This window comes from Phaenicophaeus curvirostris, chromosome 22 (genome assembly GCF_032191515.1).
Source record: "Phaenicophaeus curvirostris isolate KB17595 chromosome 22, BPBGC_Pcur_1.0, whole genome shotgun sequence".
Classification (NCBI taxonomy): domain Eukaryota; kingdom Metazoa; phylum Chordata; class Aves; order Cuculiformes; family Cuculidae; genus Phaenicophaeus; species Phaenicophaeus curvirostris.
Genome location: NC_091413.1, coordinates 2,361,717 through 2,386,127, shown reverse-complemented (window position 1 = coordinate 2,386,127; position 24,411 = coordinate 2,361,717). Strand labels below are relative to the sequence as shown.

General features: G+C 45.6%; 1 protein-coding gene across 1 annotated transcript; it reads left to right on the top strand.

Annotated features, from left to right (window-relative positions):
* The first annotated feature begins 1,036 nt into the window (after positions 1–1,036).
* Positions 1,037–22,951, top strand: ATAD3A (ATPase family AAA domain containing 3A). The gene is made up of 16 exons (XM_069874778.1): positions 1,037–1,303; positions 2,320–2,396; positions 2,972–3,073; positions 4,384–4,443; positions 4,805–4,874; positions 5,647–5,812; positions 6,439–6,508; positions 7,877–8,032; positions 8,260–8,316; positions 9,200–9,325; positions 10,335–10,459; positions 12,710–12,761; positions 13,612–13,682; positions 16,854–17,021; positions 17,585–17,693; positions 22,536–22,951. The coding sequence occupies exons 1-16, from the start codon at positions 1,075–1,077 to the stop codon at positions 22,713–22,715; spliced, it is 1,818 nt and encodes a 605-aa protein (XP_069730879.1). The 5' UTR covers positions 1,037–1,074; the 3' UTR covers positions 22,716–22,951.
* Positions 22,952–24,411: the final 1,460 nt, after the last annotated feature.

Genomic DNA, 24,411 nt, shown 5'->3' with positions numbered 1-24,411 from the left:
CTGATATACAATCTAAATCCCCCCTAGTGCAACTTGAGGCCATTTCCTCAAGGAAAGGTCCCTTCCAACCCAAATCATTCTGTGATTCTATTTGTCAAACGAGCACCTAAGCTAAAATCGGCCCCTAAAGAAGGAAACGGTGCTTGTGACTATGAGAGATGGGGTAGAGGTGATACAGCATCCTGTACGACACAGAGCATGGAGCCCTCCCTGCGATACCTGCTGCCGCTTAGCAGTGGCTCAACGTCACACTGTGTCTGGATAAGCTTCAAATTTGGTTTATCAGAATAACCTATAGCTCCTTGTTGTTTAGCCTGGAGAAGAGGAGGCTGAGGGGAGACCTCATTGCTCTCTCCAACTCCCTGAGAGGAGGTTGTGGAGAGGAGGGAGCTGGGCTCTTCTCCCAAGGGACAGGGGACAGGACGAGAGGGAATGGCCTCAAGCTCCACCAGGGGAGGTTTAGGCTGAACATTAGGAAAAAATTCTTCACAGAAAGGGTCATTGGTCCCTGTCCGAGGCTGCCAAGGGAGGGGGTTGAGTCCCCTTCCCTGGAGGGGTTTAAGGGCCGGGTGGACGAGGTGCTGAGGGACATGGGTTAGTGATTGATGGAATGGTTGGACTCGATGATCTGGTGGGTCTCTTCCAACCTGGTGATTCTATGATTCTATGAGTCTATGATTCCACGATTCTCCTTCCTGATGGGAGGATGTTCAAGACCAGGTTGGATGGGGCTTGGAGCCCCTGATCCAGTGGGGGGTGTCACTGATGGGCTTTGAAGTCCCTTCCACCCCAACCCATTCCCTCACCCCATGACTCCACACCCCTAACCAAACGCGCGCGGCGTTCCTAGCGGACCCGCTCTAGTTTGTCCCTCCGCGCTGCCCGTCCCCTCCCGGCCGTTTCCCCCGCGCCCTCCAGCCAATCGCGCGGCTCTCTCGCTCCCCTCAGCCAATCGCGGGCCGCGGTCCCGCCCCCTCAGCCAATCGCGGGCCGCAGTCCCGCCCCCCCGGTCCGCGGCTCGGCCAATGGGAGGCGGCGGCCGCGCGTGCGCGCGGGGAGCGGCGGCGCCTCCTCATGTCGTGGCTGTTCGGGCTGAACCGCGGCGCGGGGCCCGCGGGCGGCGGGGATGCGGCGGCGCCGGGACTGTCCCTCCCGCAGGCTCCGGGAGGAGGAGGAGGTGGTGGAGGAAGCGGAGGAGGAAGCGGGAGCGGCGACCGCCAGGCGCCCAAGGACAAATGGAGCAACTTCGACCCCACGGGCCTGGAGCGCGCGGCCAAGGCGGCGCGGGAGCTGGACGCGTCCCGTGCGTGAGGGGCCGGGGGGTGGTTTGGGTGGGAAAGGGACCTTAAACTCATCCAGTCCCACCCCCTGCCCTGCGCAGGGACGCCTCCCGCTGGATCAGGGGCTCCAAGCCCCATCCAACCTGGCCTTGAACCCCCCCAGGGATGGGGCGCGTGGAGGGAGGGGGACGAGTTGGAGCCTCCTGGTGCTGCAGCACCTTCCCCCGGGGCCTGTGAAGGGAGAGGGAGAGGCTCGAGCCCCTGCCTGCAGGGCTGCCGGGGCCTTGCCTCCTTCAGGGCTTGTGGAGGTGGAGGAGGCGGGTTGGAGCCCCTTCCCGCAAAAGTGCCCAGGCCTCGCCACCTTCAGGGCCTGTGGAGGGAGAGGAAGGTGCTGCAACACCTGCCCTCGGGGCCTGTGAAGAGCAAGGGAGAAGGAGGAGCCTCTTCCTCCCAGGGTGCATGGGCCTCCCCTCTCCTAGGGCATATGAAGGACAAGAAAGGAGCTGAAGCCCCTTTCTCTGGGGGTGCCTGGGTCTCGTCTCCCCCAAGCCTGTGAAGGAAGAGTAAAGAGCTGGAGTCCATTCCTCTGAGGCCTGTGAAGAGAGCAGAAGGTGCTGAAGCCCTTTCCTCTGAGGGTGCCCAGGCCTTATCTCCCCCAAAACCTTTGAAGGATGAGGGAGATGCTGGAGAGCCCCTTTACCCTGGGAGTGCCTGGATCTCACCTTCTTTAGGATCTGAAGGATGAGGGAGGTGTTGGAGCCGCTTCCTCTGGGGGTGGTGGGACCTCACCTCCCCCAGCACCTGTGAAGGGCGAGGAAGGTGCTGGAGCTCCTTCCCAGCAGGGTAAACCCATTGACTTCAGTTCGTGGGCGTGCTGAGGATGTTCCTGAGCATCAGTCGGCAGGGAGGTTTGAGGTGCAGCTTCAGAGCTCTGCACTCGGCAGCCTCAGATGGCGCCAGGTTGGATTGAATCAACTTAGTGGTTTCTCAAGAAATGAATTTTGTGCTGGCGATAACCTCTTCCCGCTGTCATTTTCAGGCCACGCAAAAGATGCTCTTAGCCTTGCCCAGATGCAAGAGCAGACGTTGCAGCTGGAACAGCAAGCAAAACTTAAGGTATGTTGGATCCCATCATTTGTTGTAGGGCCAGCCTTTGTCAGGCAACTGCCGACTTTAAGGGTGTCATAAGTTGAAGTCTAACTTTCTAGCAGTCTGCATTGTGTGCTGAGTTTTTCTTACTGCTATTCAGCTTTGGCAAATTGTAGTTATTTGCCTTTTCTTAGCAAAAGAAAGTAGTTCTGGAAGGCGATGTGTGGGTGGCGTGGCTGTTCTGGCTCATACTTGATGGCTTCGTTTACAACTGCATGTCCTGAGGGGTTTTGTAAATTCTGGAATACCACCATGTTTTTTAGGGAGCGACAAGAATTTTCTGCAGGGAAGGACAAAGTAGTTGGGTGGAGAACAGGCTTGTTCTTTTTAAAGGGGATTTGGGGATTGTTTCAGTGTTGGTTTGTTCTTTTTTTAAAATAAATCTAATCTAATCCTGAAAGGGTTAATTATGAGATTTCATGCAATCGTTGGTCAGCTAAGCAGGATACAAATGGATTTCTTGGAATATAATTGTCACTAGCATTTCTCTGTAGGATGGCGTATTGAGCTCATCTGTGATGATTATTGTTTTGTCTTAATAGGAGTATGAAGCTGCTATAGAACAACTGAAGAGTGAGCAGATACGGGTACAAGCAGAAGAGAGACGGAAAACACTCAGTGAAGAAACAAAACAGCATCAAGCAGTAAGGAAATGAGGGGGAAGCCATGAGATGGGAGACCTTCTTTTTGTTCCCTTATAGAAAAGGCAACGGTGCATTAATTGCCCCTTTTGGGAAGCAGGAGAAAATGGGCCACAGGCAGCCTTAGATGTGAGGCAATTCCCAGACTGATCCCGTCTTCTGCCCTGGCTTTGTAATATTGAACTGGATTTGTAGTCATGTGCAGCTTTGTTGTCTTAAACTTTTCTTGCTAAAGTCTTGAAAAGGGGATCGGTAGTGGCAGTTATTGTGCGTTCTTTGAGGTTTTCCTAAGGGAACTTCCAAGGAAGTGCTGTTACAGAATCCCAGCATGGTTGGATTGAAGGGCTTTCAAGCTCATCCTGTCCCCCTCCTGCTAAAGCAGGGTCACTTCCAGGGAGATGTCAGCTAGCTTTTACGCTGATAGCTCACATATGGTGACTTTTTGCTTTGAGAACACAGGAAATTAGGGCGCTGACCAATTCTAGTTGATGATCTAGCTCGGGGAGATAGCTAAAACTGCTTATCTGGCACATGTTGCTTTTTATCCTATCCGAGTTTGGACTTTGACTGGGGCTGGTTCAGGGAGCTGCTCGTGAGTTCACTCCTGAATGCTTGCAGTTCACAGTGCATTGTTTGAAGTCAAAGCAAACTCGATCACGATTTATTTCTGCCGTGCTGTGCTTTACAGTTGTTGAGGAGATAACTTGCAAGCCGTTCTGCTGTCTGTGTGTTTGAAGTAGAGATAATGTCATCCCCTGTACAGGGTCATCCTTGCTGGTGGGTGCAGGCCCTCGGACCACTTTCAGCTGAGTGTAGGTGACAGGGGTTTATTTGCCAGTTGCAGTGGAAAATTGATGAGAGAAAATAATGAGGAGCTTGAAAATTGATGAGATACAGAGCTCACCTGACAAACAGCAGATCTTGGTAGTTCAATTGCTTGTAATTGCCAGTCCAGGTAATGTGTTTTAGAAAATCATGTTTTTCCCACTGAAGTAAGTCTCCTTATCTGGGCCAAAACCCACATGTTTCTTTGGTTTTATACCTGTGATGCTTTAAAACAAAGTCACATTATCTAGATTTCTCAGCATAGAGGAAGTTTTTGTGCCGGATGAGGATATTTTGCCCCAAACTTTGCCCTGTTCATATTCAAACCAGGGATTTTTTGTTTGTTTGTTTGTGCGGGGTTATTTTTGCTTTATTTTGGTTTTTGCCCCCTGCTTTTTCCAAACCCCATTGCCATCAGGACTAGGTTCTCTCTTAAACGCCTAATCTTTATATTCCTGTATTTATATTTGTACTCCTTCTTTTTGAAGCGAGCTCAGTACCAAGACAAATTGGCAAGGCAGCGCTATGATGAACAGATGCGACAGCAGGTATGATATTATTCTTTCTCTAACCCAGCTGGGAACTGTCTTTCTTGAGTCAAAGTGGCAATTGGAACAGTTCCCTGTCCTGCTGGCCAGATGGCTGCTACCAGGCAGCGTTGCTTTCATCTGTACTATTTGTTTGGCATCAGCAGCACTGGCCAGGCAAACCAAATCTCAAGAACTAGAGCAAAGTGGCTAGAAGCGTGGAATTAAGAGTATGAATCTGGGAGATGGGGAGTGAAGGAATGTGCTTCAACCTAAGCACCAGCTTCTTGGAAACATTTGTAGTAGTTAAGCTTACGCAGATACCTACTCGACCCAGTTCTTACAGTCTTGACACATCTTCTGCTGTCATCTCTGCCTTTAGCAACTTGTTAATGAAGAGAACCTGAGGAAGCAGGAAGAATCTGTACAGAAGCAGGAGGCCATGAGGCGTGGTAAGCTAGCAATTTTTCTTTAGTTAGTGGCAGACTGGGCGGGAAGATGAGTTCTCTGTGCTGATCTTTGACTCTTTGTCCAGTTTGATGCTCCATTAGAGTGATGTGTCAATGTCCTTGGCAAGTAACAGGTAAATCGCAGTAGTGCTAGAAGTACCAGGTGCTTCCAAGATCAATCTTAGAGGTGGCTGCACTCCTAAACATCTGTCCTATGGTACTTCAATTTTCCAGTGAACCATCAGCATCTCCTGATACAGCAGCTGAAATTCTGATTTTATACTGGGACAATCTAAAATAGAACCAGTCTTGAAGAGCGAAGAGAAACAAAAAATAGCTCACCTTTCTCTGAAACGATGTTGAGGAGCAGCAGCAGTGCCTCGTTCTGTGTTTTTATCCCTCTCTGTTGCTTTATCCCTTATTCTGTAGCTCGTCTCTGACTAAAGTTTGCCCTTAGCAGTTTTTCTGGTAATGAACTTCCAGAACTGATTATTATGATTGTTGTCTCGCACTGTGCTCTCTGGATAAGGCCTCCTGTTTGTTGTGCGATCCCTATGACCAGAGAGGGAATATTCCTTATCTGTCTTCTGTAATATTGTACCAGTTGTCTGACTTTGGGGGGAAGGTGGGAGGGAAGGAAGATCTTAGTCTGCTGCAATAGGACCGCACAGAGCTGCTGTGAAACCAAGGTGAAGCAGTGCATCTCTTTCACCTGTCTTCTACACGGGATTAAGCCAGCCCAGATTGACCTCTTTGCTCCTTTCTGATTTTTAAGCTACTGTGGAGCGAGAGATGGAGCTACGGCATAAGAATGAAATGCTGCGTGTCGAGGCAGAGGCAAGGGCCCGCGCCAAGGCTGAGCGGGAGAACGCAGACATCATTCGGGAGCAGATCCGCTTGAAAGCTGCTGAACATCGCCAGACAGTATTAGAGTCCCTCAAGTACGTGTGAACCAGAAGGGCTTGGGTTGCCTTGCTGCTTTTGCAGGTTTCTCCCATTGTGTAGGAAAACTTACTGTTTATTCCTCTAAGCTCTGAGGAATATCGAAAGTTAATTTGTACAATCTTGTACTATGAACAGTAGGAATTATGTTAGAAAACCCTCTCTTCTACTTGTCTTCCTAAATTGTGAACCAGACAGACTGTTTATAGATTTGTAAATTTTATACAGTTTTTCTAACAGATTAGTTCAAGGCATAAGGTATTCTTGTCCCCAGAGGAGTGGCATTTAGATTTCATTTGTTAATTTTGGGTCCTTTGGAATTTTCAATTAAAAAAGCTTTAGAATGAAATACCTTTAATTACAGTTCAGCACCAATAATGTATTAAAGAAAGAAATTGATACCATCTTAATGCCAAATGGTTTTCTGGATTTAATCCCAGATCAGGTGTAGACATCAGATGATTATATGTGTCCGCCGTGCTTGTTCATGTTTCAATTCCCAGGTGAACCCTTAGGTAGCTTTGGCCTGTTCTGAAGAAGATCGTTATAAACTTGTCTTGTAAATTGTTTAGATTCAATCTTTGAAATCCTTTTCTGGTCTGCTTCCCTTGCTGCTGGCTTACAGGACAGCTGGGATGCTCTTTGGGGAAGGATTCCGTGCTTTTGTAACAGACTGGGATAAAGTTACGGCTACGGTAAGTTGTTTAACAGCTGGACCAGCATCTTTTTCCAAGACAAAAAAGCCTGGCAATGGCTTCTTATAGACACAAAGATGTTTCTCAGTGCACTACTTAAAATTTTACAATGAAAGTATGTTTTTAGTAGCATGGCTTGTTAAAATGGACATTTTGCTTCAATTCCATCACCACCATTTGCTCAACCCTCTGGTTTTATAAGCACAGGCTGATACAAAACATGCTTCATGCACTGGGAAGAACAAGACGTGCTTTTAGTGGATCCTTTTGTAATCTTTAGGCTGTACCTGGGGTGCCTGCGGTATTTGGAGCCTTTTGCAGATGAGTGCTCGGTGCTTTTAGCTACATATTCTCCTGACCTAGATACCAGTTTCCTGCATTATGGTCATTTTTCCTTCTAATGAGCTCTTGTCTTGTAAATTTGGGACATTTCACTTTAAAAAGTACATATATTTTTGGAAAGGTGATAACACAGCTGGACTCATTTTCTGTTGCTTTGGAATATGACTATAAGGTAAGAATTAGAGGAACACTAAAATAACTAATTTAGCCCTGGATTTTCAGCTCTTCCTACCTTCTGTAAGGGCTGCTTTTTTTTTTTTTTTTCCTAACTGCCAATCCATGTGACTAGGAAGGTTCATCTCAAAGTTCTTTTATGCTTTGTTGGTGTTTTTTAATGGAACTCACTGTGCTAATCGGAGATTCACTCCTTTGCTAGGTACTTCATGATAAATAGAAAGGGACCATAATCAGGCTGGGTTTTGGAGCTGGCACAGTAATTGGGCTCTTCAGTGAGAGCTGAGTAATTGTCCTGTTTCGATACAGAGCTGGCAGTCTTAAAGCCAGATTTCTCTGTATCTTGTAACATGAACATCAGTGAAGTCTGAAAGTCGGTAATAGTTAATCTCTGCCTGGATGGATCTGATGCAACGACCTGTAACTTTGCTTAGTACCGGGTGTTGCTAAAGCGGATGATGTCGAAGTGCACAAGATCGTTTGTCATGGTACCTTGTTTTTAGAGGGAGGCTGCTAGAAAGGTGGAGTCTGTTTTGTGTTCTAAACTCCCTGTAACTGGAGATGAATTGGGTGTGGAGGTCATCTTATTCTTTGCATCTTAGAACTGGCAATTCTGAACCGTTGGAGTTTGCATCCAAGGCAGAGGTGATGTCACCCATTTAAGCAGAGAGAAACCGAACAGATGGTGTCTCGTGGTTTATTGAACAATGCCATCCTTGTCCTTGAGGCTTTTGACCTTGTTCTGCACTTGTACTAGAAGTCAACAGTTGCTTTTAAAGTAAGCAGCAGCTTTTTGGTCTTTTGTCTACCTGCCAAGTGTTTTTCCCAATACTTCCCCCTTCTTCTTTGCAGGTGGCAGGCCTAACCCTGCTGGCAGTGGGTGTTTACTCGGCCAAGAATGCCACAGCAGTAGCAGGGCGATACATCGAGGCACGTTTAGGCAAACCTTCCCTGGTGAGAGAAACCTCACGCATTACTATACTGGAGGCACTGAAGCATCCCATCAAGGTAAAGTTCAGCTTTGGTTTTGTGTTGCTCTCAGCCGCGAGGAAGCAAAACTTTTTACAGCTCTTTATGTTGAGTAGGGAGCTTGCCATGGATCTGCGCATAAACGTACTGTTAGAAATGGCTTAGTGGGCCGAGTTCAGTGTCACTTCATATCACCCATTTGTCCTGGTAAGTTGTCAAAACTGTGGTTGATTTTCACGTGTCATAATTGAATTTGTCCTCTCTAGGTTGGTAAACGTCTTACCAGCAAGGCTCAGGATGCCCTTGAAGGAGTTGTTCTCAGTGTGAGTACTCTATTTTCCCGTCTTGGGCTGTGAAGGATGACTTCGAAATACGAATAGGAAAGGCTGTTTCCTTACCCTCACTCCAAAAGCTGTAGTTCCAGTAATTCTGGAGACATAGTGCCTCTGGGTCCCTAAGACTGTAAATAAGCTCGTGTGTTCAGTGCATTAGGCACGCCATTAGTCCTATTTTTTCTCCTCCGTGCAGAGCAGTTGGAAGTCTTAGTTCAGCCCTCGCCCTGCTGTAGTTTTATCCAGACTTCCACCTGTCTTTTCGTATCTGTTGAGGATTATTGAACCTAGATCTGCTTGTAGGCCAGAAAGCTGAAGCAGCGTGTGCATTTGCCCATCTCGTGAATGGTTCTTAACTTGCTAATGAGGGCTGCTTCTGTGTATTTGCTTCTGAATTTGATTCCTGGGTATCAGGCAAATTTAAGTGCTTCTTGAGGCTGCTGAGAGAGAATGCCTCTGCAGGGATCGCTTTCTCCTGATATCTCTACAAGTGTAATAAGGATGAGCATGAATGTTTGGTGTACATGAAAGAATTAGTATTGTAGAGAGCTCCTTATGTTTTGACAGATCCCTCTCAGGGCATCCAATAGCAACTGAATATTTAGGCATTATCAGTTCTTATAGTAGATACTGCACTGCTGCTTTTTTTCTTATAAAAGAGTTATAGCCAAACAGATAGAACTTTTAAATGGAGTAAGTCCTGACACAGAAGGGGAAATTACCCCCATCTGAAGTAAAAACTAGCTGAAGTTAAGCCTTAAAAGCTTGAGGCTGTAGGAGCGCTGCCTAATTCTTGCTGGTACTGATCTGTAAAGCTGATGGATGCAGGTGTCTCAATACTTTCTGTTCCTTAACTTTAAACCTTCTCTTGCAGCCACAGTTAGAAGCACGTGTGAGGGATATTGCCATAGCAACAAGAAATACGAAAAAGAACAAAAGCCTCTACAGGAATATTCTTATGTATGGTCCCCCTGGCACCGGAAAGACACTCTTTGCCAAGGTAAAACCCTGCCAAGATTCTGACAGCCTGCACGTTGCAAGGTGCTCGGAAAACCTTGTGGTTTAAGCACCCTCTCCCGTCTGAAATCTGTTGCTGTAGTCGTGCATAAATGTTGTGTTCTTGTGTCTGTTGGGAAAGGAGCAAAGGGCATCCAGCTGCTTCAACTCTAGATTAGTGCAATCACTTGGATTCTAGTGCTAAGCGTAGGCAGAAGAGCCCTTGCATCTGCAAGAGGCACTTGACAACTGTGACTTGTGAAATCACAACACCAGCCTGCTTGTCTAAAAACCAGTGAGGAATGGCAGGAAAGACCCTAGTCCCAGAGAAGGGATGGGGATGGCTTTGCAGTGCAAGTTTTGCAGTCAGGATGTGATTTTTTTGATGTGTTCTTCAGTGCTTGTCCACTAGATCTGAGGTTTCATAGGCTTGTTCAAGAGTGGCAGATTTGATGTGCTGGTACAAGTGGAATTTTTTGTCTTTATCAATACATTAAACCCATATACCAATAGTATTTTGCTGCCTGCTCTGGCAATATGCTATGTAGTTTGTATGTGTAAAGCCAGTAGTGAGGGACAGGTCTAGCAAATGACAACAGCATGTTTAATTCCTGGCTTTTAAATTTGCTTAAACAAAAAATTTTGAGTTGTGTTAGTTAAGCATAATAGTAGAGAATAGAATTCTGCTCTGGTGCACAGAGGATGGAAGTTATAAACTAGACCGTGAAGAAAATGGTGGAAGGAAAACAGTGCGCAAGTGAAAGATAAAAGTCTAAGTACTCTCAGCAGTGGCTTCTAGCATTAAAGATTCGTGCACTGCCAGAAGATTTATCTTCCATCTTCCATTCCCATTCAAAGCAATGCTAAAAGCCACCCTGAACTGACTCGTCTCTTCTCTAAAAGTGTACTTGCCCTCTGCAAATAAGGACTAAACTACTTCTGTTTCCCTTCTTGCCTTCCGTGGATTCGCAGTGAAATGGAGAGCCTGACTCGCTGGTTCTGTTTCCTTCCAGAAATTAGCTGTGCACTCGGGCATGGATTATGCCATCATGACTGGTGGCGATGTTGCCCCCATGGGGCGGGAAGGAGTTACTGCCATGCATAAACTCTTCGACTGGGCCAACACCAGTAGGAGAGGGTAAGTGGAGATTCCTCGCAGTCCTAACTTTGGTTTCTTGCTCAAAGAAACTCACTGCAGTGATATAGTTCAGACCCCCAATCTCTGTTATTGAATGATAGTCTTGCACGCATGAGATAACACTGACCAGGCGTAACATCTACTGAAGTTTTCCTACAACGGGTGAATTCTTGTTGCTTAGCAATATTAAAAAAGCTGAAAGCTTTTCTTCTGCTCCCTTAAACCCTTCTTATTTATTTCACATTTTCTACATCAGTCAGAGCTTGATTCTGCTGGTCTCATCAGGCAGGTGGAGAGATACTGCCTGCTTGAAGACTGGGACATGTCTTTGAGACTGATTACTTTTCTGGCAGTAGTTATAAGACTTAGCACAAATGGAGAAGGCAGCCAGGTGTTTACACTCTGGATATTAGGTTCCCTGTTGCAATTGTTCAGATTTTAGACACTGGTATTGTTTGCGTCCAGCTTCTTGTTTACTTTTGAGTCTCAAGCAGAAGTAGGGAATTATGAGAAATAAGAGGATAAGGGGGAGACAGACGCTAAAGGCATCGAGGTTCAATAGGTGTAAAAGTCACAAGCTGGTGTGCTTTTTCAGTCACCTTTAAAAGCAAACTTTTATCTGCAGAAAAGCATTCGTGTTGAGGCTGGATCTTGGCTCTCTGATTCTGTAAGAATATGTAGTTAATTTTTTCATGCTAGTGTAAATGGATTTTTGCAGTCCAGAGGTAGCTAAGACATTGCTTGTCCAGTCAGGATATTAAAATTCAGTAGAGATCTTGCAGTGGGTGTCAGTTTGGGTTTTTTGTGCTGTTTTGATTGCAGGTCTTCTGTAAATGTGGCTAACCAGTGATTTATGTGTTTTCTGATTGCTTTAGATGGGCATTATCTTGCAGTGTCTGTTTTAATCCTTGCTACATTCATCATCTAAATGTATCTTTTTCCCCTTTAAAAAGAAAACCCAGACTTGCAGGGTGCATTTCCTAAGGATTTAAATTCTTTAAGCTTCTCCTACCCTGAGGAGCTATGGAAGGAAAGGTGTAAGAATTTAAGTAAGCTTAGAAATAGAAGTTGGAAGAGAGATGAGGTTACTCAACTGGATGAAGACTTCCAGTAAAGAATTCTCTTTCACAGCACTGCCTGAGTCTGCATTTATTCTGTCCCAATAAATTCCTGTGCATTTGAACTTCATACACTTCAGGTGGCCATCTGTGGAAGTCGCTATCAAAGTTACACATGTCCATACACATCAGTATTCTACATCTCTAGAAACGTTCAAGTATTTATTCTGGTTATCCAACAATATCAGCTGTTAGTACAATGTTGCCTTTATTAGCTGGAAGCTGTTGTGTTCTTTGCAGAGGCTGTAGCTGATCACATTTTCAGAATAACACGAGTTGAGTAAAAGATCTTAATAGGACCTGAAATCCCTTGGAAGAAAACTAATTTTGAAGCTAGGCAAGAAAATAATACGAGCTGTGACAGCTTTATGACCAACTTGGTTCTGTTATTGATAAACATCTTTACTTGTGTTGTCTCTTGGGAAGAGCACTGCCCTTGGGTTATAAGTGAATTTATTTTTGTGAATTATTCATTGACTTTATTAATTCATTTCTCCACAGGTAGTAAAACCATTATATTATCGTTAGTGTGGTTTGGAAGGGAAAAACCCAACAAAATAAAGCAAGTTGCAGGGAAGGACTCTGCTCTCACGTTTTCAGAATGATATAAGGAGAATTGGCAGGAAGATGCTGTTGTTGCCAAGATATTTGTTTGCTTGTGTGCCTGGCTTGTACCTGTGGGCACATTCCCATGAGTAGGAGGGAATGCTAAAATAAACGCTCGTGCAAATACCTGGGGAGGCACGTCTGAATTTCAAAGATCTGCTCAAGCTTGGCAGTGGCAGAGCAGCACTGTTAGATACCAGCCCACTGCCAAATTATAGACTCATAGAAGCGTTTGGGTTGGAAAAGACCTTTAAGATTGTGTCCAACCCTTAACCCAACACTGCCCACTCTACCACGGAATCATATCCCTAAGCACCACATCTCCATGGCTTTTAAATCCTTCCAGGGGTGGTGACTCCATCATTTCCCTGGGCAGCCTCTTTAAATGCTTGACAACACTTTTGGTGAAGAAATTTTTCCAGCTGGTCATGGATATGGATGCCTGGGAGTAGGACAGGAGAATACTCGAGCCATCTGAGCCTCACTTACCCATCTCCTATTACTGTGTAGTGCTTTCCTTTTACAGGCTCTTGCTATTTGTGGATGAAGCGGATGCGTTTCTGCGGAAGAGGGCAACAGTAAGTACTTTGTCTGTTATCTGTGCATACTGCAGAGTTAGTCAGCAGAGAGTTTTCTTATTTAACCTGATTAGCTAGCTTCAAGAGGCAAAAGATTAAAACTGGCAGATGCTCTACTACTCACCTAATTAAGCAGTGTAGAGATAAGAAATTAGTATCTTGCAGCTGAATGGAATCTGAATCTCGACTGCCTCGAGAATACTCCCTACAAAAGATCATGGGTGATGTCATCTTTTTGGAGGCTTTGCAGGAGACTGGGCAGTAGGAGAGAAAGGCATATCCTGAAAACAAGAGAAGATTGTTCCCACTACAGAGTTGGTACCCTGCAGGGTTTGGGTTTTGTCCCAACCAATATTTATTTTGGGAAGTTTTCATAACAGAACTGCTTTTCACTTTGTTATCAAAACTACACAAGCATCTTCCCCTCTATACAAATGATTTATGTTTTCAAAGTCAGTCACCAGATTGTACATTGAATCTGGACCTGCTACATAAACCCTGATGCTCTGTTTAAAGAGCTGTCCCTAGAAGATTACTTTGAATGTGTGAATTCTTTGCTCTGGCTTATTTTCCTAGGCCAACAGTTAGAGCCCTGAGTTTGAAATCAGGAGAATCACTGAATGACTGGGGCTAAACGTTTTGGCTTTCTGCTTGAGGCTTTAACTCCTAACCTTTTTCCTGGGTCTGTAAATTGATCCTTTTTTTCCTAAGGTATTTCAGTGCTTTGGGTTCTGCTGTAATGCAAATGTTTGACAATAACAGAACTCACTTTGTCAGTAATGCTGCTTGAAGTTGTGACCCCTCTCAGGTCCCCAAGCAGCTGATCTGCCTTTGGATTTCATCTTTGCAGGAGAAAATCAGTGAAGATCTCAGAGCAACTTTAAATGCATTCCTGCATAGAACAGGGCAGCACAGCAACAAGTGAGTATCCAGTTTGAGCCCTTACGGCAGCCCTGAATTGAGGAAAGTCTTTACAGGGTCTGTGGTGTGGAAATGAAAGTTGGAAACATGGCCTGTGCTACTAAGGGCATGAAAAACCTGTGCAGAATATGCAGTTGGTATGCTGAATGTAGCGTGCTTCTCTTACCTTTTCCTGGTACATGGAAAGGAGAACTTAGAAGGGCTGTTTGCAGGGTGGAGATCAGTGCTTGTGAAAAGGGTGTTTGACTCACATTAAAGATGAGCAAAAGGGATCTTGAACTGTCCCTCAGAACAACGCTTCCCCTGCATATGGTACGGGGTGGTGAGCTGTTCCCTTTCGCCTGTCATCAGTATTGTGCATGGCTCCCTTCCAGCACTGGAGGGAAATCTTTCCTGAAACAGGGGTGATACTTGAACATCTTGATTGTCTTAATGAATACATTCTCTTTTGTGATCACTGTTGTTTAAACAAGGACAATATTGGGCCCGTGAAAATCAATATTGCAAAAGAAAATGCAGGGTTGATGCTGGCTGGATGTTTCATAACCTTCAAAACCACTTCAGCATGGTGCTCGTTGGAGCTGCTGTTCCTCTCCAGTGCTTTGATGGCCTCTTTCCATGCTGTGCATGTCTGTGCAGTGGGGGTGGGTTTGAAACTTGGAGGCGAATGAGTTTAAATCTGACCCCATTTCTTTTGCATGAGCTGCCTGCTCAGCCCGTGTGCAACGCTGCACATGAATGTCGGAGTCCCAGAGCTGTTTCCTTCACAGCTGCCGTTCAATTTGCTGAATGCAGATGATTGCAGGGCTGACTTGACAGCTGTGTGCATGTGGGTGAAGTTCATTGCCAATCCATCCATGCTTGCGTTGTCACATTAATGTTAACTTCCTGCAGAGCGCTGCGCAGTTTAACAAGAGCCGTTTCCTTGCTATCATAATGAAGAGGTGACCTTTCCTCAGTTGTTTTCACATAATCTTTGATTTTTCTGTGTATGAGAGCTTTACTTAGTTGTTAAGCCTCTCCTCTTACAAAGAAATTGAGCCAACCAGAAAAGTTGTCTCTGTACATGGGAAGGTGAGTTTCCTACTGATGAATTGTCACCTTTAGGTCTTTCACTACAACCTGTTACAGTAACCTCATGACAGTGAAATGAATGTTCTAGGAGGCCAGTGTTTCAGAACATCAGCAGGGCATTTTCTGTCCTTGGGGCATCTCTTGAACTTATTAAAACCAATCAGTTCTAATTCATAGTTGCTTTTATGTAGCTTCTCTGCACCCTCCTCCGTCACAGTGAGGTGCCTTTCTAAAATGAGCAGATTGCTGGAAAGCAAAGTGTTGAGCCTGCAAGAACCTTGCAAGATCCTTCGTTTTCTCTTCAGTGTCTTCTGAAATGATATAGAGAATTACTCCATAAGTGCTGAGTTGAGTATAATTATTGTTAAACGATGTTGTGACTTGATTGCAAGAATAAATGTATGTTGGCAAAATTCACGTGTTCTGCAGGACTCAGAGCAAATGGTGCATAAGATAGAAATACAGGTTTCCAAGGTGAAAGCTAGATATCCCGAGCTCCCAGGTGATCTCTAGAAATGTCTTTTCCTCTATACCTGCAAAAGTGCTGAAGATGTTTAGATGGAACTGCAGAAAGCTTAAAAATATTAGTGTATGTTTTAGCTTTAGATAGTTCCTGCTTTTCTAGGGAAGAGTCCTTTTCAGACTCACAGTGTCTAGCAAAGTTATCTTTCTGAACAGATTTATATTTATGTTTATATTTATATTTTGGGCCCCTCACTGCAAGGACAAGGGAGGTGCTGTGCCCCCACTCAGAACAGTGGGGCTGTTGCTTTGTCAGATGTTGAATTCAGCCCTAATTTAAACTGAGCCATTTGAGGAGACTGAATGTGCCCTCGTGATTCATGCACTGCTTTTTACTTCTCAGCAGCTTTATTGCTGCTTTGGGCAATGAGGAGTCCTGTACGCGTGAATAGGAGTTCACTTCAACAAGTCTAATAGCGCGTGTAAATCCAGCTGGTTTGGTGAGACCCTGAGGGGTACTGTCACTTTGCAAGTGAATTGTCACCAACGGAACCAAGTGTTATAAACTGCTGGTTTAAACACCCAAAGAACTTTTTCCATTTTCTTGCTGGATAGCTGACTGCGCCAGCATCACTTGTTCTTTTGGACCATTTTCAGGATAGAAATGAACAAGGCCTGGATATAAGGTTGCATGTCAGTCCTTCATCCAAGCTGTCCTGCAGGGGTCTGCGAGGAAGTCTTTATTGGTAGAAAAGGAACGCTTTTGTGCCTGTGTGTTTCTTGGGTTGGTGAAGTTATCTGTAGAAATGACAGCAAAGAACACAGCCCCCTGTAGACTAGAATTTAAATAGACTGCGAGAACGTCAATATTCCAATAGCTGTGGTTAAAAGCCCATTTCAAATTATAACGCACTATTAAGCTGGTAGCATCAATTAAAGCGTTGAAGTAGAATTGGCATCAGGAAGAAGCATCATTACAAAGCAAAAATAAGAAAGAGGGGGCTTCTGGAATGCAGCCAGAGGGGGCAAGACCCAGAAAATGGAAGGTCTGTACTGTGGAGCAAAGCTTGGTAAAACAAACCGCCTTTGTTTTATGGCACCCATTGTGAATACCTCTCTCTCTGTACAGGTTAGGCTTGGTAGCAGGGGTGTGTTGTCAGCCTTGCTAGAAGGAAACAAGTCAGCTTTTACCAGCTACTGGAGACTGACCTTCTCAGACACAGACCTTGCATTGGTAAACTCCCCTTATACTTAGGCCAGGGTGAGTCTGTTCAGTGCTCTGCAGCTCTGAACTGGCTGAAGTTTCAGCGATGCTGTTGGCTTTCAGTTTGTCAGCCATTCATACATTCAGAGCAGGACCAAGACAGCCCCTTGTGATTTTAGGGTGCTGTGCAGTTAGCAGCATGAAGTCACTTCCCCAAACTGGTATTTAAACTTGGAGGTATGTCTGTGCTGGAAAACATCTCTCCGTGTTTTCCAGCCTTGTGCCAGAGGTTCAGATTTAGAGGTCTCCAGGCATGTCAGGTGATGAAAGGTCTTTGGAACTGGCTACGGTAGTTCTAGTGTTCATGCTGATTCACTGATTTTAATTTGTATGGGTTTTTCAGTCTTTCCTCTCTTGTTTCACACTTCCAGGTTTATGCTTGTTTTAGCAAGCAACCAGCCTGAGCAATTTGATTGGGCTATCAATGACCGAATAGATGAAATGGTGAACTTCGATCTGCCCCAGCTGGAAGAACGGGAGCGGCTTGTGAGAATGTATTTTGATAGGCATGTCTTGAAGCCAGCCACAGAGGGTAAACAGTGAGTATCCCTGCAGAACGCTCCCACAATATCCAATTCTCTTTCTTTTGTTGTTGTTCTTCATCTCCTTTTCTGTGCTATCTGTCACACTATCTATAAACCCACTTCAAACAAATAGTACAGATAGGAGTTGGAGAGATGCCTCTTGCTATCTTGGCACAGGATGAGGTGCTAGAATTTCATGCCGTGGTTTGTTGTGCCCATAAAATTTAGGAGACAGATTACTGCACTGGAGGCAATAATGCTAGTAGGAACACTGTTAAGCTCCTCATGTCCAAGCACTTGTCTTGGCTTACAGAGACAAATCAGACCGGGTGATTTGTTTCCTTGTGTTGTGCAGTCTTGCACTTTTCTGTTCTTAATCCAGGTACGTGCGTTTTTGTGCCACAAAATCGGGTTTTCTGGGTCCAAGTGAACCTCTGTACTCAGGCCAGAACTTTACACTGAGATTGACCTGGTCTTTGATTTCATTGTCGGTGTTGCTCTTCACAAAGTCTAACTCTGACTCCCCCAACCTCCTGTCATGTGGCTACATGAAAACTAATCCGTGTTCTGCTTTTCAGACGTTTGAAGCTGGCCCAGTTTGACTATGGGAAGAAGTGCTCAGAGATTGCCAGGTTGACAGAGGGCATGTCTGGCCGAGAGATATCTCAGCTTGCTGTGGCGTGGCAGGTAAGTAGGGCTTTTGTCACTGGGCTTCTTGGCTCATTTTTCCTTTCTGAAAGGGCTGAATGTTTGGTGTTGGATCCTGTTTCATTTTGGAAGTTCCATACGGTGGTACTAGGATGCTGCTAGCTCTGAGATAGGTGTCAGAATGTCAGCATAATTCTCATCTCATTAACAGGAACAAGTTTTATAATCACAAATGGGAAATCCCTTACCGAATTCAAGCAAAGTGTGTGACTTAGGAATGGGTCTTGGCAAATTATGCTGCCCATTACTCATGTTCCAGCTCAAGAAGCTCAGTAAAGGAGTTGCCTGAGGTTGTTTTCCACTTTTTAAGGTACAGAAATTATTTATTCTTTCTAACTCATTCAACTGCGATAGTTGTGAGGTGAGGTCCAAAGCAACCATTTGAGTGCTGTTAGTCTTTATTCATTTTATGTTAGCGTACAGTTAGTTAATCAGGATCATTATCAGCTCTGCTTTTTGTGGGCTTCCAATTCTGAAACTCAGAATAAAGGTGTTTGTATTAAACTGAGTGATGGTGATGAGGTAATGGTGTTGGTAAACCACCAGCTGTCATAGAATTTCTTTATTTCTTTTCATTTAGTAAGAGAACCCCTTTACTGTGTATATGAAAGGGTTTGCTGCCAGGCATTTCCTGTAATAAAAAGTTGTGATAAATGGTCCTTTGCTGTTTATCAGCTTTGCTTTTTATCATCCCTTATCTCCTAGCTTGTCATTACTCCCTGGGAATGACCTCAGCTTTTATCATTCATCCTTTAAATGATCTTGAAGGAAGGGAAAGCTGTGGGTGATGACTTCGTTATTGTTGCCCTGATCACTTTTTAAAAGGTACCTCATAGCCCCAGAACTCTTAACAAGGTTCTATGTAAAATTGCAGCAGGAGGTCATGTTCCTCTCTGCTGCCACAAAACTGTCAAGGAGCTTTAAAAAAAGAGATGCAGTAGGGAGTGGGCAAAAAGATACCAATAGTTTTGAAGTAGGAACTGCAAGAAGCTTCATCTGTGCTAAAATCAGTTGTTGTTCTGGAACAAGGGTCTTTATCTTATCTCCTGTTGATCAGGAGAGGGAATGTCATGGGTCAGGCTTTTTGCAGCTGGTGGTGGGTCACATGGGCTTTTCTCAGGAGCTGGGTGAGAGGATACAGTCCATTTGTGAAGGCATCCAAGAAGTTAAACTCATTTCGTGATACAGATTTCTGTATCGAGCACTGCCCTGAGAGCTGCCTGTTGGAGCTGTTGCTATCATAGGGTTTTGTTTCAGTCATTGAGTCAAGGAATTTGGAGCTGGAACTGCTGGAGCTTTACAGAGGCTGCGTTTATGCTAGGTTTGGCCCACTGACTTTTGACTGCGAGGAGACTTGTCAGCACCTCCCTTTGCTTTTGCCTTTTAAGTACATAGGATATAGCACTTCATCAGCTGCGGTTAAAAGCCTCTCTGTGAGACGGTGTCTTAAGTACTCTTAACCCTAGCTGATCTCTTGAATGGTGTTGGTATTTGGGGGCCTGGGTCAGTGGGTAGCTGTTGTAGGTGGCTGTGTAGCTGATACAATGCTCTCTATCAGGGAAGGATCAAAGCTGCAGTCTGACGAGTGTTTCAGGCAGTGTTAGGCTTGCCTCCTATTCCTGCCTTTCTGCCCTCCTTTCCATTGTGCTGGTGCACCTCGTTGTACGGCTGTCTCGTGAACTGGGTCAGGATGCTGGTCAGGACTAAAAATAGCTTGGCAAGGCGGTTAACTGCGTAGCTACTATGTCCTGGCATGGCTGCGGGGTGGATCAGGATAGGTAGGGGCTTTGAACCAGCGTAAGTGCTCAAGAACATGTTTATTAGACTTTATTCTGTGGGATGCAACTGCTGCAAGGTAGTTATGTGCTACAGATGGGACTGTTAACTCTTGAACTGTTTAAACTCCTGTGGGTGTGAACTTCTGATTCAAGATGCTGCTTGCAGATGGCTGATGTGGGAAATAACCTGATGTGAGCAGCACGATCATGAATACACACTTGAATTTTAATCATTTTGCAGGCTGCGATTTTGTCTACTTGGTTGCTGGGAGCTATAAGGAAGATATAAAAGGGCTTAACCTGAGGATTTAGGGAGCCTCTTTTGTGATTCTAAGGTCTAACATCTGGACTTCCCCCTCAGTTCCCTACCTCCAGTTGCTTTTTTTGCTCTGTTTCTACGCAAAGCATTACGCCAGGCTAACAACACAGGCAGGGGAGAGATGATCTACAAGTTGAGAAGATACCCGGCAGAAAGAGCCAAGAAAAGGGAAAAAGGTATCCATCGTTCTGGTCTGGTCTTAGTAACCTCTTACAGAGCTGGTAAACAGCAGGTGTCGTGAGCCTAGAGCTCTTCAAAAGTCCACAAAGCAGACTTGAAGCAACTCTGTGTCATACATTTATGTTTCCAACACTTTTCCAGATAGGCTCATCACAGCAGCTGCTGAAATGCAGTTTGCCGAAGGTCTCTGTTTCATAAATAAATTGAGTTGAGCCATTCTGGAGAAGATTACAGCACAAAGCCCTGGTGGAAACTGCTGGCTGTGAATGCTGGAGCAGCTTAAGCCCACGATAAGCTGGGCTTGAAATTGATTGGCTGTCACTTAGAAGTTCTAATGCTTAGATGAAGTTCTAATTCACTGTTGTTTCAGCCAGACTCAGTTTGTTCTGATTCTACCAAACAGAGAAATTAAGATGCAGAAAAGCATAGGGTGCAGTAACCTCTAGCACTGGGAAAGGTGCTGCTATCTGGCACAGTTAATGGCCTGCGTGCTAGAAATCCATTTTAATCTCTTCTGCAGAAGAAATGACCATTCCCTTTTGTCCTTGTGCTCTTCTGTTTCCCATATCCAATCATTTATGAATACAGCATGGATTAGGTGCATTTACACACTTAAAAATTCCCTTCAGATCTGCTTGTAGTAATGTGCAGACTTTCTAGTTCTGCACCTTGTACTTGATCGCATTGAGATGCTTTAGATAATGTCATAAAAAACAACCTTTCAATATTCCAAGCTGTGATCTTTGGAAAAACGTTTTGGCAGCACTTGAAGGGAACTCCCAGGAGTTTTATGCCTCAGGTGAGCTTCCTGTCATTGCCTTCCCTTTAGTGCCACTGACATAAATGCCTCTGTGCTCCATGAGCCTTGTTTATATTTAAAAAATAATAGAAGAATCATCTGTTTAACCAAATTATAGGAAGAATTTAATGGTTCTATGGTGGTCTGAGCTGGAAGACATGAGAAATAAGCAGGGAGGTAGGGTGTTGTGCTTGTGTGTTGGGTTTTTCTGAGCAGGCTTTTTTCATTATAAACATGATTCAAAGGGTACAGATTTGTTAAAATAAACTGTACTTCTTGGCTGAAATAGAAATATTAGTCCTTTAGGCTGGTCTGTGTTCCATCCCTCTATTCCCCCCCCAAATACTTGTGTTTTCAGCTTATTTCATAATTAGATTTGAGTTGCAAAACACAAATAGTGTCACTGGAAAAAATGGGTTAAAATTTGTCCATGCAGGAGGCAGGGGTATGAATATAAATGAAGCACAGGAGCGGTTTTTGTGTGTGCACGAGCTGCTCCCAGAAGGGACAGCTGCTTCTCCCATTTGCTTTCTTGACAGCCAGGGCCTGAGGCTTTCTATAAATAGAAAGTCATTGAGAAAATCAACAGAGCGTGAACTGCACAGCTTTGCAGGAGTTTCCACTGGTGAATTTATGGGCTATGCAGAGGTGGGGAGGAAGGGAAGCCATCCTCTCTGTTCTGTGGAGGCACCTAGCACATCCCAGGAAAGCACTTACTCCATTTTAAAACACCTGATCCTCCTGGATGGAAGGTTGCATTGATAAAGGGCTGTGGCTCCTTGTAGCTTTGAGTCTCTGGTCATGTCCTGCAATAAAAATAAAAGTAAAAAGGGGCATGGGGGGGCTTTGGGGTTGAGTTAGTGAGGATACTGCGTCTGAACAGCACCTTTCACCCCTTGCGTGGTGGGGGGAGAGGATGGGTCATGTTGTGTAGATGTTGTATGAACGTTTGGGGCAGCAGGCGGGTTATGGGGACAGTGCAATGCTGTCACTTGTGGGAAGGAACTGCCCCGCTGCTCAAGATGCCTCCTGCTCTGTTACTGAACGTGGAGGAGAAGCGCCTTTATGCAAAATGAATCCTCTGTTGGCAGACCTTCTATTCCTCTGTGCTCCTTGCCTGTGGCCAGTGTCTAGCTTGAACTGTTAGCATCAGCCTAACTTGCCCCTTCTGTCTTAAGGAGGGATTGCAAAGGTTTTACCCAGGGAAGAATCTGTTTTGATGCTTCTGGCAGTAAAAACCAGTGCCTGCCACCTCTGTGGTTACATGTTACATGTAGTGCAGTAATACCTCTTGTGATCTAACCAGTTCTGTGAAAGGGGCTTCCAGGAAAGGGCTGGAAATCGACTTGTTTTTTTTCCCGCTTCCTGAAGTAATTATTCCTCCTGCAGTGGGGCAGCAGTGGTCGAAGAGACAGACATGATCTACTGTGCTGGGGTAGTCAAAACTGGGATGAGTTGTGCCAGTGGAGGTTTAGATTGGATATTAGGAAAAACCTCTTTATGAAAGAGCGGTGAAGCATTTTAAGAGGCTGCCCAGGGCAGTGGTGGAGTCTCTATCCCTGGAGAGGTTCAAAACACGTGTAGTTGTGGCACTTCAGGACATGGTTTAGCAGGCACAGTGGGGTTGGGGTGATGATTGGACCGGCATGAAGGAGGGAACAAAAGAGAGAGGCTGATCTTGAGTCTTCACTGATCGTAGGAATTGCCATCATTAACTTCTGTCCCTTCTGCCTTTGCCTCTCCAGGCTGCTGCTTACGCCTCAGAGGACGGTGTTCTTACAGAGGCCATGATTGACGCGCGTGTAGCTGATGCTGTGCGGCAACACAAACAGAAGATGGAGTGGCTGAAAACGGAGGGTGCTGAAGCAAGCAAAGGGGCTGGCAGCAACCCACTCCTGCCTTTCCCCAAAGGAACAGCAGTGTGAGAAGTCTGCAGGCTTCAGACCAGCGTGTGTGTGGGGATGTGGGCGTGGGAGAAAGCGGGGAGGGTCTTTGGGGCAATTGTTTGGTGAAATCATGTGTTGAACTGTGTCCGTTGGTGCGGGGAAGGGGGTGTTGCCTCAGTCCGCCTTCGTGTTCGTGGTTTTAAAGTGCACCAGAAAAATATGGTCTAAATAAGGCAGAAGCTGCTGTATTAAAGGACTCCCTTGCTGAAATACCATCAGCTGTGTTAGTCTGTATGTCTGTCCTGCTGGAGAGGCCCAAACTCCAGACCCTTCTGCCATTTGACACTGTTCTGGAGCGTCCCAGTGGTACAGGCATGGAGAACGTGGGGCTGGTCCAAGCCTGCTACTCCCATATCTTTTAATTTGTAGGGTTTATGCTCTGGCAGAGCAATTTCTCATCATTTTCCACAGATCCTGCCCATGACTTATCTCCTTGCTCACCTCTCTGTATGGCATCACTCCTTTCTCTCTTGTTGTCACCCCTTCCAGACTCTGGGTGGACTCTGTTTTACAGAGACGTGCTAGGTGTGCTTCACAGCAGCACCTGGTGAACTCGGAGTCAACACTTAGGACCAGCTACAGCTGTGCTGTGGGATGGCTGGTAAGCACTGGGACTTCCCTTGTGATGTTTCTGTGCCTGCTGGTGCCTGGCTGCTCCTTTTGTCTTTGTGCTGGGCTCTCCTGGAGGATGGATGGCCTGCACCATGCGCGGATGGCCTGCACCATGCGCTGTGAGGGGCTGAAAGCTCTGGAATGTGACTCAGTGCTGAAGTGTGAAGTGTTCCAAGCCTGAGAGCTTATCTCCTCCTGAGTAGCACTGTAGAATAGCTGCACGCGCTCCCTGGATCACAAAAGGTTTGACTGCAGTGGAGCAAGTGGCACTTTCATGGCACAGTCTTGAAAACACTGCTCATAGTGCCAGGGAGCCCTTCAGACACCACCGAGCTGCAGCAGGAGCCGCTGCTTCCCACATTCTGCTGTGTCTGTTCTGGTTATACAACCCACAGTGCTTTGTTTGCTTTCGCCAGCCCGGTTCTTGCTGCTACAGCTGGGAGCAGCCCTAGGTGTTTTCCCCCAGATACATCAGCTCTCTAAGGAGGTGAGTAGGCAAAGCTGTCAGTCTGTCTGTCTGACACACAGGTCTCCAGCATGGTCTGGAAAGAGAGAGAGATGTGAGTGGGGCTTGTTTGCTACTGGCTGCTGCCACCAAGCTGTTCTTGCTGGAGTGTCCTGCTGCCTTTCTGGAATAGCTGAGAAATGTGCCATTATCAAGTCGTGAACGCAAGCCTGTCTCCATCAGCTGACATTTGTTCTGTCTGTGGAGATGAGAGGTCAGAAAATCTCTTGTTTTTTTGGTTTTGGGTTGTTTTTTTCTGAGTTTGAACTGGATTTGAACCCTGTGCTCGGCTCTGAATCTGTTTCCATAACTGCACTGTGCAAGCACATTTGCCTGACCTAAATCTGTGCCCTTGAGTACCTTGCTGAGATGTTCTCCTCTGACAGGAACCGACAGCAATCTCAGCTTTGTCCATTTCGCTGGTGGTTGTTTCTGAGCTGTGAGATGCGCACTGACAAGAGCTTGCGAGCATGGGAGCGGAACAGGGCTGGTCCTCGGGCTTCTCGGAACAGGCAGCCTTGTGGGACACCAGGAAAGAAAATGACTCTTGAGGCTGCA

Excerpts from the sequence above, each read along its gene's own strand:
- ATAD3A (XM_069874778.1), top strand. The coding sequence starts at position 1,075 with ATGTCGTGGCTGTTCGGGCTGAACCGCGGCGCGGGGCCCGCGGGCGGC. Across the intron at positions 3,074-4,383 it reads AAACAAAACAGCATCAAGCA|CGAGCTCAGTACCAAGACAA; the intron begins GTAAGGAAATGA and ends TTCTTTTTGAAG. Across the intron at positions 4,875-5,646 it reads GCAGGAGGCCATGAGGCGTG|CTACTGTGGAGCGAGAGATG; the intron begins GTAAGCTAGCAA and ends CTGATTTTTAAG.